Source organism: Leptodactylus fuscus, chromosome 2 (assembly GCF_031893055.1).
Source record: "Leptodactylus fuscus isolate aLepFus1 chromosome 2, aLepFus1.hap2, whole genome shotgun sequence".
NCBI classification, from domain to species: Eukaryota; Metazoa; Chordata; class Amphibia; order Anura; family Leptodactylidae; genus Leptodactylus; species Leptodactylus fuscus.
In genome coordinates this window covers 145,059,019-145,071,128 of record NC_134266.1, presented here as the reverse complement: position 1 = coordinate 145,071,128, position 12,110 = coordinate 145,059,019, and the positions used below count along the sequence as shown (strand labels likewise).

General features: G+C 39.0%; 1 protein-coding gene across 3 annotated transcripts in view; it reads right to left on the bottom strand.

The window, feature by feature from the left end:
• Positions 1-2,066: 2,066 nt before the first annotated feature.
• NHS (NHS actin remodeling regulator) overlaps positions 2,067-12,110 on the bottom strand; it is a 150,464-nt gene continuing 140,420 nt past the window's right edge. For all 3 annotated transcript variants that reach the window (XM_075264811.1, XM_075264812.1, XM_075264813.1), the window contains 4 exons: positions 10,532-10,663; positions 6,638-9,571; positions 4,478-4,604; positions 2,067-3,714 (listed from right to left, as the gene is read on the bottom strand). In XM_075264811.1, the coding sequence (XP_075120912.1) occupies positions 3,156-3,714; positions 4,478-4,604; positions 6,638-9,571; positions 10,532-10,663 (3,752 nt within the window). In that variant the 3' untranslated portion in view covers positions 2,067-3,155. The remainder of the gene's footprint in view (positions 3,715-4,477; positions 4,605-6,637; positions 9,572-10,531; positions 10,664-12,110) is intronic.

Below are 12,110 nucleotides of genomic sequence, written 5' to 3'. Positions count from 1 at the left end.
CAAGCTCAAGGTCCTCACCACCGATACAAAAGTGAGACCATGATGAAACATGAACACAACCTTTAGTTAAACCTGCTGGAGGCCATATTTGTGATGCTCTACCTCATCCATTTCCAGGTCTGACACAACCAGCCCCATACCTTCTTTACCACTTACTTTCTCATTCATAGTACTTTGTTAGTCGTGTAAACATTACTCAGTTATCTCTTGTACTCAATGACTTACAGATGAGCAAAAGTGCAACTCACTTTCTTAAAATGTCCACTATTATACTTACAAAAACTCAATATATTTCAAGTATTATTTATTCAGCATATCTCATTTTGCTTGTATGTTGTCTATTGTTTAGTTCAAGTTAGTAACTATGGAAAAGTCAGATTTTACTTCATATATGTTGTATATAGGTGAACAGAATGAACTTCTCAACGGCCAGGCCAATCTATAGATGGGAAAATTCTAGTATGATCAGAACATTGTAATGACATATCTTTCACTTTGACGAGATTGGGTCATTTCTAAAGGTGAAATAATGGAGACAAAGATATTGTGCTTTTAATACTGCAGGAACACATGCTTATACAAACACATGTTCAACTAGTCGGTTTTAAAGGGTTTGTTCAGGACTTTGAATTGTTGCCCCTTCCTTAGCATGGGCCGACAATATATGATCAGTAGGGATTGACCCTTGGGACACTCAATCTTTCCCAGAGCTAAGGGCTTACTGGAGCACTGTAGCCTCTTCAGAGTGAGTGCCATAGATACGGGTATGACATTGCCCACTATTGTAGCTCAATCATTCATGTAAATGGATTGAGCATTAGTACCAATCGAAAGTCTCAGACAACACCCTTAATTCACAGACTCACCTGACTTTACCTATATATATATATATATATATATATATATATATATATATATATATATATATAGTATGGTTTTCTGTACTAGTAAAAAACACCAAAGCTTTGGTAAGACCTAAACTTAACCTAAAATAAATAGTTCATGAAGAATTATCATTGCCTTGCCAAGAAGCAGAAGAGAATTGGTCAGTCGATGCAATTGGTCAATTGACTAAGTGCCCTGCATGAAGTCACGTCGCCATGCTGCCATAGTGGCATTATTGGTGTTAAGTTAGACAAAGGGCAATCTTGGTCTGTGCTGCTAAAAAGTCTGTAATAGATAACCGATTGGTAATTATTTGTCGAAGTCCTCAGGGTTTTGATGGGGGGATTCCTAGACCTTTTATATACTGGCAGCTAGATGCTAAGTAAACATTTTAAAGATATCACTTATTTCTCTCTTTTTTGGCCATTGTGTCAGTAATAACTTAAATCAAAACCTCAGGAGCCAAAAGAAAAGTGGACACATATTACTATTACGTGTCCATATGAAGGGCAGATATAGCACATATACACAGCAGCTGTATAGCAGCCCTGTAAACAAGATAAAAGGAAAGTAACAGTCCTTCATATGGTCTTTTAGATTGCATGTAAAGGATTGTACTTCTGGATTCCATGATTCATAAATACTGGAAAATTGACCCTATCACAAAAGCTGGCACAAAAGTGAGGGATGCCCCAGAGCCATATGTAAGGACCTTTGTTATTTTTGGCAAAGTAGCCAATGTCAAACAAAGTAACAGTATACCATAGTTCTTGCACAATGGATTTCTACTGTCTATAGCCGCCCATGCTACACATCTCCAACAGTAGTCATTGTTCTGTATACGAATGTGATCATTTTTATTTTTACATCCGAGATTCAGTGCACAGTACAAAAGGTGTTTTTTTTTAGTCTGTTTACAATTTTATTTTGTGCTCACTTGCAGTTGTCACAGTTTCATTGATAATGGCACTTTCCTCAAAGTATATTGGGCAGGTTCCATATTTACTGATTAAAAGACTTTATAGAAAGCACCTCATATAGTATGGATAGCGGAGTGCAAAGAGGACAGATCTACCATTTTACCCATCACGAAACTTATGAATCATAAGTATTACCAATTTCATCCAAATTTCTAGAAACTCATATCAAACACAATATTGTCACCCCATTCATCAGCCACATAGCTTATATTCCAGATGACAACAAGCAATTCTTGGGTTGCAGAGCTATACCATCAATAACCAGCGTTAACCCTTCTGGATTTGATTGGCCTTGCAGTCAACATATTAGCGAGTAGGAAAAGAAGAATGGATGCTACAGTACTTTTATATCCGTATTACATTAGAAAAAAGCATATAGTCAATCTTTAAAAATGTACAAAAAAGAATTTGAGGCTGCTAAGTATTATAATGGTCATGGTCAAGTATTACTGTGATGCAGAACAGGATGATGGTATTCACAGAATACAATTACCTATTAACCCTCTGAATTCCTTGCTCTTCTCTTGAGTGCTACATACCGTTATTTAGGAGCACTACGCATCACTCTCCATGATTTCTAATGCCTTAATTCATTGGCTGCATATCCAATTTTAGTTTAATAATCCTATGTACAATTTTATCAAAAATATGTTATTTACATCCGTTTTTTAATCACTTTGAAATTTTACTCTATTATTTGAATCCTAATGTACAAAAATATGTATTTTCAAGAATTATTTCTTCTTTTCTTCTGCGTATTTCCCAGGGAAGCACTTCAGCAAAGTTATATTTCAATACTTTGATTTTTTTTTTTCATACAATTTTTGAGCAGTTTTCCAAAGCATTACGTTCCCATTTGCTTCCCGCTTAAAGTGGATTTGTTAGATTACTGATATACAATAACTACATTTTAAAGAAAACAATAGCTTAGGTAAACACAAGTGTCCAGGATTCTAGATGATAAGTAATTGCACTAATATTTTACTTTGTCCGTTGTAATTTTTTTTCAGTGCTTTTCGATGTCCGTAACACAGCACCCTGCAATATTTTTGTGAATTCATGTTGTCTCTATCAGGCAGGTATTTTTTTTTTTTTTTGTAAAAAGTTCATTGGAAAGAAATACAAATCAATATTCATAAGTTTCCACCAAATAGTAGCTGGACCGGCTACTGGAGCAATGCACACATCCCTACTTTTGCTCATTGGACTGGCACATAAATTATTAAATGGTGGCAATGATTAATTTTTTTCTGTCGTGACAATCTGATGCACATACGCCATATGATAGTCCTACGTTGAGCTTTGTGAAGACCTGTCATCGTGAGGACTACCATCTGAATTCTCTGTCTCACCTTCAGAAATAGCCTGCATCGGAGCATTGTATAGCCGGCACCTAACACTGTAACGGCTGCTGCTTGCGGCAGGAGGCACTCGGGATCTTCCAACTCTAGAGGCAGCAGTCTTTGTTGCAAATCCTTCAGATATTCCCCGAGGAGAACAAGGTGATAATGGTGAAAAAGCATCGCTACCAGGTGACAACTGGCCAAGTTCTTCAGAACTAGATAAATCAAGGGGCAAATCTCCAATTGACTTGGGGGTTACTGGGCTCTTCAGTATTTCAGTGGCTGACATGCGGTAGCTGGAATCTGACCTACTGCCCTTTTTCAAGAGAAGCAACTTAAATTCTTCATTTGATGTGTTTGATTTTTTGGCATTCCTGTAGATAAGACCTGCCGATCTCTGTGGACCTGATGGTGTACTTGGTTGGGGTGCTGCAGGTAAAGCTCTTGTTTTGTTTTTCACACCGCTTTCTCCAGAATCTTTTCTGCCCAAAACTTTCCTTTTAGATCTGCATTGAACACATAAGGATGACATCAACATTAAAAAGCTGTTTAAGGCTAGGTTCACATCTGCGTTCGGGGATTCTGTCCCCCATGAAATTTTTCAGATGGAAATTAGGTGGTAACCCGCCGGACTCCGTTATAGTCTTTTTAAGCGGATTGGGTTTACGTTTATTGGGTCCCCGAGCAGGTGTGAACCTAGTGTTATACAGTAATTGCTTAATATAAGGTATTATTTGCCATTTGATTATTAATGATTTTGTATTGCTCAAACGATAGTCATGAAAAGCTCTTCACTTTCAAAAACTGACTCACTAAAATCTAGCACAGTCTGTCAATAGTTCACAATCTGAGGATTCTCCAAGACTGGATATTGATGACTGTGGATCAGCTGACAGTCAGCACTCAGTCACTCTGCTGTAGGCAACTACTTTATATACAAAGCTATGGTTGCAAACTAAATCCTTGCTCCAGGTGATAGAGAGACTATCTACTGTATATCAAGCAATGGAATCCTTTTCGGCCACCTAAACAAATGATATTGTCCATAATGGATGTGCTAAAGTATTCTCATTGTTTGATTCGATCAGTATGCTACAAATCCAGCAGAGTTTAACTTGACACTCTCCAGGATTACTTGTGATATTTTATCATAGAAGGCAACAAAACCCTTTGAAAGAGCTGATATAACATTTTGTGCCATAGTGTTATAAACCTATTAAGTGTTACACTTTGCTACATTGTAACTTGCACAAGGTTAGTGTATTATACCTGTGGATGACGGCAAAAAGATCCTCAGTAGTGCGGGGTTTGTTAGGTGATATAAAGACATCATCGGTGTCAGCCTGGGAATCCTCACTCATTGGCGATACAAGTGAGTCCTCGCTCACTGAAGATTCTATGGAAAAGTTTGAGAACATTTTTATACTTGTATGACATTTTCTAGTATAGTTAGCTCACATGCTAGTTACATGGAGTGAAAACTTCAGAAGGTAAAGTCTAGCTGTGTGCTCCTCTTCTCTATTAAGATTACTTGTTCTTTAACCAGAAAGAATTCACATGATTTTAGTTTAAGTGTAAGGGGGCATTCACACGGAGTAAAGTGGCGCTGATTCTGCCTCGATAACTCGTGGTACAATCAGCGCTGATAAAAAGACTCCCATTGAGTTCAATGGGTTCCATCTTCCGCGCGGAACACACTGAAATCAATGGGAGTCTTTTTTATCAGCGCTGATTCTGCTGCGAGTTATCGTGGCAGAATCAGCGCCACTTTACTCCGTGTGAATGCCCCCTTACACTTAAACTAAAATCACGAGTATACTTTTACTGGTTAAAGAACGAATGCCCCCTAAGTAGTAAGAGAGTTCAATAAATGATGATTGATTATAATGCACTATACTTACATATAGTGTATTAGGGAAAATGCTGTGATTTTTGTGTCAAAAAAGCTAGACATAGATGTCACAAAGCAATAGGGCTGGGAAATTAATTGAAAAATAACAGAAACCGAGTATCAACCAGGATAACCAATGTGATTTTATTCACGTTGGTTAATTCAGTTTGGCTATTACATTATTTGCGAAGTTTTACCTGCAATATTTGGACAGAACATGTTTGAACTGGAAATACTATTATAATTTGGGGTCTCTTCAGACCCCAGATTATAATGAGTGGAGGTCCAGGGGAGGTAAGAAAACATAACAAACAGTGTTAATCACCACTCCTGGACTACAGGGCCACTTCCTGGTGCACTTCGCACTTCTGACATATCAGGGATCAGTTAGACCTCATCTCCGCTATGTCAGTTTTTTGGTTTCACAAAAAAGTTTTTGCACAAATGTGTTTTCTTTTCTGAAAAGTGAGTGGAGTGTGGGTGGGTGGGGGAAGTCAAACAGATTTTCTGTAATTTCCATCAGAAACTGGTGAAAGTAATAGCTGAAATGTACACCAGTTCTTAGCATGCATAGATTTAAAGGCAATATAGGATTGTATGACATGGAGTAGGGATTCTAAAGTAAAAATCAGGGTAAATCCTGGCAGGACTCCTAGGGTCAGTGCACACAGAGTTTTTTGGCGCTGATTGTGACGCTGAATCCGCCTCAAAATCAGCCTCCAAAAACAGCCTCCCAACTCTATTGGGAGGCTTTTTTTGGAGGCTGATTTTGAGGCAAATTCAGCGTCAAAATCAGCGCCAAAAATCTCTGTGTGCATTAACCCCTAGGAGACAAAGTAAGAGTCCTGATTACTCCATCTACACAAGATGATTGACAGCTTTCCTTGTATTAGTGTGTGTGCTCAGAAAGCTGCCAATCATTGGGCTCTCACTTTGTTACCCAGTAGAGTTTTACTCAGAAACCCTACTACATGTCATACAAACCTATGCCTTTAAATCTATGCAAGTTATACATTTCAGCTATTACTTTCGCCAGTTTCTGATGTAAATGACAGAAAATCTATTAGGGCCCCTTCACACGGAGTATACGCTGGCTGATTCTGAACGTGTAAATGTTCTGAATCAGCGGCATACGTGCGCTCCCCATAGAAATGAATGGAAAAAAGCAGCACATTCATTTCTATGGGAAGCACACGTATGTCGTCTCCCATAGAAAGCAATGGGATCTGTTTTAAATGCCGCTGATTCGGAACGTTTACACGTTCAGAATCAGCCAGCGTATCCTCCGTGTGAAGGGACCCTAAGATTTCACCCACCCAAGCACACTCCAATCACTTTTCAGAAAAGCAAACACATTTGTCCAAAAATTTGTAGCTTTTTTACACCTAAAACTGTCATAGTGGCGATGAATCCATGGGATATGTGTCTATGGCCTTATAAAAAATACCTTAAGATACTCTAGAATGTTAATCTTTAGAACTGTTATACATTAGATTTGTACGATAAATTATTTTGTAAGTAAAAATAACATAACAAACCTTTCCATGAGATGTCATCAATGCTTTCCAATGTGTCTTCCCCCCTGCTTTCATCTGAGGCACTTTTGGTTGGAATACCTGATATAGTTTCAGATTCCTGCTCTAGACATTCGTCACTGAGTGGATTTACAGTTGAGATCTCTGATTCAAAGCTGAGAGTATTTCCAGGCACTTTGTCATAGTTGTTTATGTCAGGCTCATTGCTGGGCAAGTTTGACACCTCAGCAGTTCTGTCTTTCATATTAACCCCAGTGTTAGATATTTTGACAGATTCAGACATGGTTAATGATTCACAATGTACTTGTGGCTCTTGTTCTGTTTTGAGCTGCCCTTCGTCTTGAGAATGACCCCTTTGTTCAATAGCAACATCACTAATATTTGCCGAGTAATCTTGAACATATTTTGTAATGGTTTCTGGTTGTGCTGTGAAAATCGTTTCTTCTATAATATCTTCAGCCCGATACTTAGGATACTTTTCTGGTTCAGCGTCTTTCGCTCTGCTGATCAATGGCGGCGTGACTTCCGGTTTATATAAACCGTGCCCAGTAAAGAGAGCACTTCCTTGGAAAAACATTTCTGGGCTTGTGTCAACTGGTGATGCATCAATATATGGCAGCATGGCTTCCTCAGTAGAGAACTGGCGCAATATTGATTTCCTTGGAGCGGGCACACTTGTTTTATCAGGGGGATAAGTCTCCACAATTATTGTAGGATCTTGCGTACATAATATGTTAGTGCATTCTTTGTGTCTGGACTCCCTGTTTTGCTTGTTGACTGATCTTAGATGGACAGATTTCAGCACTGAAGGTGTTATGGCAAGGGCAGCTGATGAATTTGGATTAAGTTCATCCTCAGGCAGAGTTTGACTGACATGACTGAAAGCATGTACTTGTGGTCTGTATGGCAAAGGTTTATGCAACACATGAAGAGCACTTAGGTCAAGATGTGTAGGAGGTATAGTTGGAAGTTCTACTTCTCTGCTTAAGAAAATATTTCCACATTTAGATGGATGCTGTAAAGAGGACTTTCTTTCTGGGACCTTTGGTTTTCTTTTGCTACCACTGGGTGACAGTGGTCCCGAAAAGAAAGGAGTAGGAAAGGATGAAGTAGGTGTTTCCGATTGGCTGGAGTAACCACTTGAAGGTGATGCCAACCCTGCCAGCTTTTCTGGTGAAGCTAATTTGAACTCATTCTCAACTGAAGGAAGAGAAGGAGTGGTGGCACGAGATTCAGGCTGTGAATTTTGTGACTCTGAACTTTCTGGTGACTTGATGCATTCTATTACAGTAGTACCCGTAGCAGTGCTTGAGTTTGATAAAGACCTGTAAGGATCACTTGATTTCAAGTCATTGAGGAGCCACAGATCTGCATAGTGATGCTGTTCACCTCCTTCCTCTTTGTATGAAGGAACTTCTGGAGTGACAAACTGAGTACTCTTTGAATCATTATCTTCCTGATTGACCCAAGAACCATCCTGCTGATTTGGTGGAGAAAAGTTTTCGGTTCTTGAAGGTGTATTTGAAATCTCAAGTGGCAGCATCATTTCCCTGGAGGTGTGAAGCGCTTGCTGCGCACTGCTTATCTTTGGTTCTTTCATGTCCGAAACATCGGTGTGGTTATCAGAAATTCTCAAAGATGAGCTTCGTTTTGGTGGTGACGGCTTTGCCTTTGGTTTCTTAAATGAGATGTTCTGTCGCCCTTGTCTTCTATGATCTATATAACGTTGCCAAACACAGTCTGAACTCATGGAAGAAACACCTGTATCTTGCTCATTCTCAGTTCCTGACTGTGCATAGTTGCAAATATAACTCCTGTTACTGTTAAGACCACAGTCAAAATGCATGGAGGTATAGTATCCTTCAGTATCCACAGAGAAATGAGATGTTGTATCTGCTTTCTCGGATGCTGGCTTTTCAAGAAAGCTATCATATGTGCCCATACTAGTAAAACTTGGGCAGCCTAGGCCATCTCCCTTCAAGTGCTGTGGACTAAAATCATGACGACATGATGTATCATGGTGATGGTGAAGATAATTCCATTCACTGTCACTTGTGTTACTGTTGTTTGGGTCATCAAGCAAATCTGCAACTGTAGATGTAAAGGAGCTGGCCCTGTGGGCTCTTATGCTGTCCAAGTGGTCATCATTGTATTGTTCAATGGTAAAAATGTTTGAGTCTTCACCAGCATGGGGAGCAGTGTTTAAAGATAACTCTGAATCACAATGTGAAGACCCGGTCAGTGGGGGAGAGGCTGCTGGAGGAATTGTTTCTGATGTCTGGGAGGGACATGTAGAACTGCTTCCACTCCAGTTTCCACTTGATGACTGATGATCATCTTTCTGATCCATGTGTGTGCTCAGTAACACTCCAGCAGTAGAAATTGAGTGAACAGGACTTCCAAATGTATCTGAATTTGAAGAAATGTCACAACTGCCTGAATCTGCCATTCTTGATAGCCTTGATCTACCTCTCTCTAACGGTGGACTATGGTGAGAATATACTAACCCTAGAGACTGGTGTTCTGGGGAACACTGACCACTTAAACTGTCTTCCTTCTTAAGTGATCTCTCTGAGGTTGTTATATAGCAATCATCTTTATAAGTTGCAGACTGAGCAACACAGTCATGTTCATTGCTTGTACGAGCACCCTCTCTAGGAAGACTCCGAGAACGAATCCGGTTAGACACTGTTGTGGCGAACATTTGGTCTCCAGACTCAGTCAGAGCTGCAATGTTTCCTGCAGAATGAGAGAGTGATGCAACACCTTGGCCTCTTTGAGCTCTGATTCGTCTCCTTGAGGGAGCAGCAATAAGGATGTCTTCAGTTTGGCACTCCGTATCACGAGTTCCAGATCTCCTATTTGAGGAATTTGCTAGATCAGGATTGGTATGAACTATAACATTGCGTTCTCTTGCTACAGGAGACTCGTCTGAATCTGAAATGATAGAAAAAGTTACAATATATATAATATATAAAAAAATGTAATTTCCTGTAAGCAGTCAGTCATGACATAGAAATACAAAAGGGGTAAAGCATATGACATGTGATCTGTGTTTATCTACCCAATGTAATTCACAATTTAGCAAGCTCTCAAATTAAGACTAAAGTGCACTTAAATATAGCAATTATCAGTCCAGGTAAATGTGCAATATGGTGATAAACAAGTAGTGATCGCATCTATAATGTACCATAAATGATGCTAGACTAGAGCAATGTCCTGCCGACAAACACAAACTCTATGGGAAAAACAACTAATTTATCTCCATACTGTACCGAAGATCTGTTGCATGTAAATGCAGCAAACCTGGTAGTAATTCATGTAGAGTGAACGTTCCTGAGGACTGTCTGTTCCCAATGACCACCACTGGGTTGGCCCGTGTAAAGGATCCTTTAGGCCTTATTCACATGTCAGTGGTTTGGTCAATGTTTTGTATCAGTGACTGTGAGCCAAAACCAGAAATGGGTCAAAAACACAGAAGATGTGCAAATCTTTTACCTCAACTGTCTTAAGTCTTAACAATTACCATAAACAATCTGATGGATTTTATCATTGTTAATGCTACTACCATTTGTGGTATTAAAATGATCTGTTTAACCAATGGAAATTTGCTTCAATAGTTATTCTCATTGTTCCAGAAATCTTTCCAGAAAAGTATGTGCCATGACACGCATGACTTTTTGTGATTTTTTTTTCATAGGAAAGTAGTTAGTTTAGGAATTAGAAATTAGAAATTTGTGGATGTTGTTTCCCCAATGAATATTCAATAAAAAAATTGTAACGCTTGTATTATGGTCACCTTGTACTATGGTCACCTCAGTTAATACTGATATCTGGTATTCAATGTCACTTTCCCTGGTTGCTGTGTGTTTCAATATGCTAAAATCAGACACAAACCTATTTCTTGTTGAACTCTTCTAGGAATTCCTGATATGGTTTTTCTTCTCCTCAATTTCCGTCTACGCTGCAGAACTGATTGTGAATGAACTAGAGAGCAGCGTATGCTTGCTTCTCTGTCGAATCCAACACCTGCAAACAAACAGAAGTCCCCATTAGTTCTCCTTCCTGAAGTACCACATTAGTATAATGTTAGATGTGTCATCTGGAGAAGATCACCTAATATCATACAATCTGTGTTTAAATGCTATAATAATAATCATTCAGATTATAGAATTTATGACGTACCAGTCATATTGTGCCCAGCTATGCCCAGGTATGTGCCAGTGTCAATGATAGTGACTGAAACCCGAGATGGAATTTCTCTGCTTTAGTTGTATCACTTCTGAGAAGATCCTACATGTAACGCTTGCTTGTTCTAACTGAGATTGTGCGACAGTTTATGGGTGCCAAGGCATTTCAGCCTGTTCTGTTCACGCAACAGCAACTTTTTCCAAGTGTAAGTGAATATTATTGCAAGCAAATTTACTTAATAAATCTGCATAAGACTATTTTCTACTGTTCTGGCTATCACTAGGTAACATTAGTGTGAGGGGTATAGAAATAGTCTTGTGAGCCCCAATGCAATCTTTTCTCTGGGGCCCCCTACCTCATACCCATAGTGAGTTCTTGAGAGTGATAGTTATGGGTGCTAAGGAGTTTAATCCACCTTAGTGTGGTTAGGGTAATCTGTGGGTCTACTTGGCTTATGGGCCAGATGGAAGCTGCAATCTCAGTACTGATGCCAGTGCTAATGGGCCTCCTAAGGTTCCTGGGCCTGATGAGACTGCACCCTCTGTACCCCCTTAAGTTACACCCCTGGGTTTCGTAAAAGATCAGTTACTATATAGGAATATAAATATTTATTTGTATATGTCTGATATGCACATATTGATCGCCCAAGAAAAGCCTATACTGGAGCCATCACGTTACCTTCATATCTGAAATGGTGTGTATATGGCTTGAATACAACACAAGAAGAATTGAAACTATGGAGTGATGTCTTCCAATATAAATTGCTTTAGATTTTGATTTTGGGGTGGTTTTTCTGAAGATGTGCCCACATAGAGCTTTGTAGGATTATTTTTACATGGACTATCCTTAGGATAGGTCATAAATATCTGATGAGTGTTAGCTAACAGCTCTACATGGGTTAGCAGTTTGGAGCGGCATCACATCCCAGTAATACAGTTTATGAAGCTAGAAGAAAATGGCTGCGCACACTATATACGGGCAAGCAATACATGCACTAATTTATATATAAAGGTAATGTGTCAGCTCTAGTTTAACCTTCCCTGGACAATGTAGAACCCCTTTAATCTTTAAACGTGTATATAGGGCCTGAGAAAGTGCATGGATTCTAATAGTACCTCTGACTTAATTTCTCTACCACTGCAATTTAAAATATGAATTATATTATGCTGGAAAATATTATATAATTTGTATAAATTTCAGGTCGTATTATTAGATTTTTATCATAGGTAGATTTCACCCACATAGAGTATTATCATTTTATTATAGGAGTTATATTTATTTACTT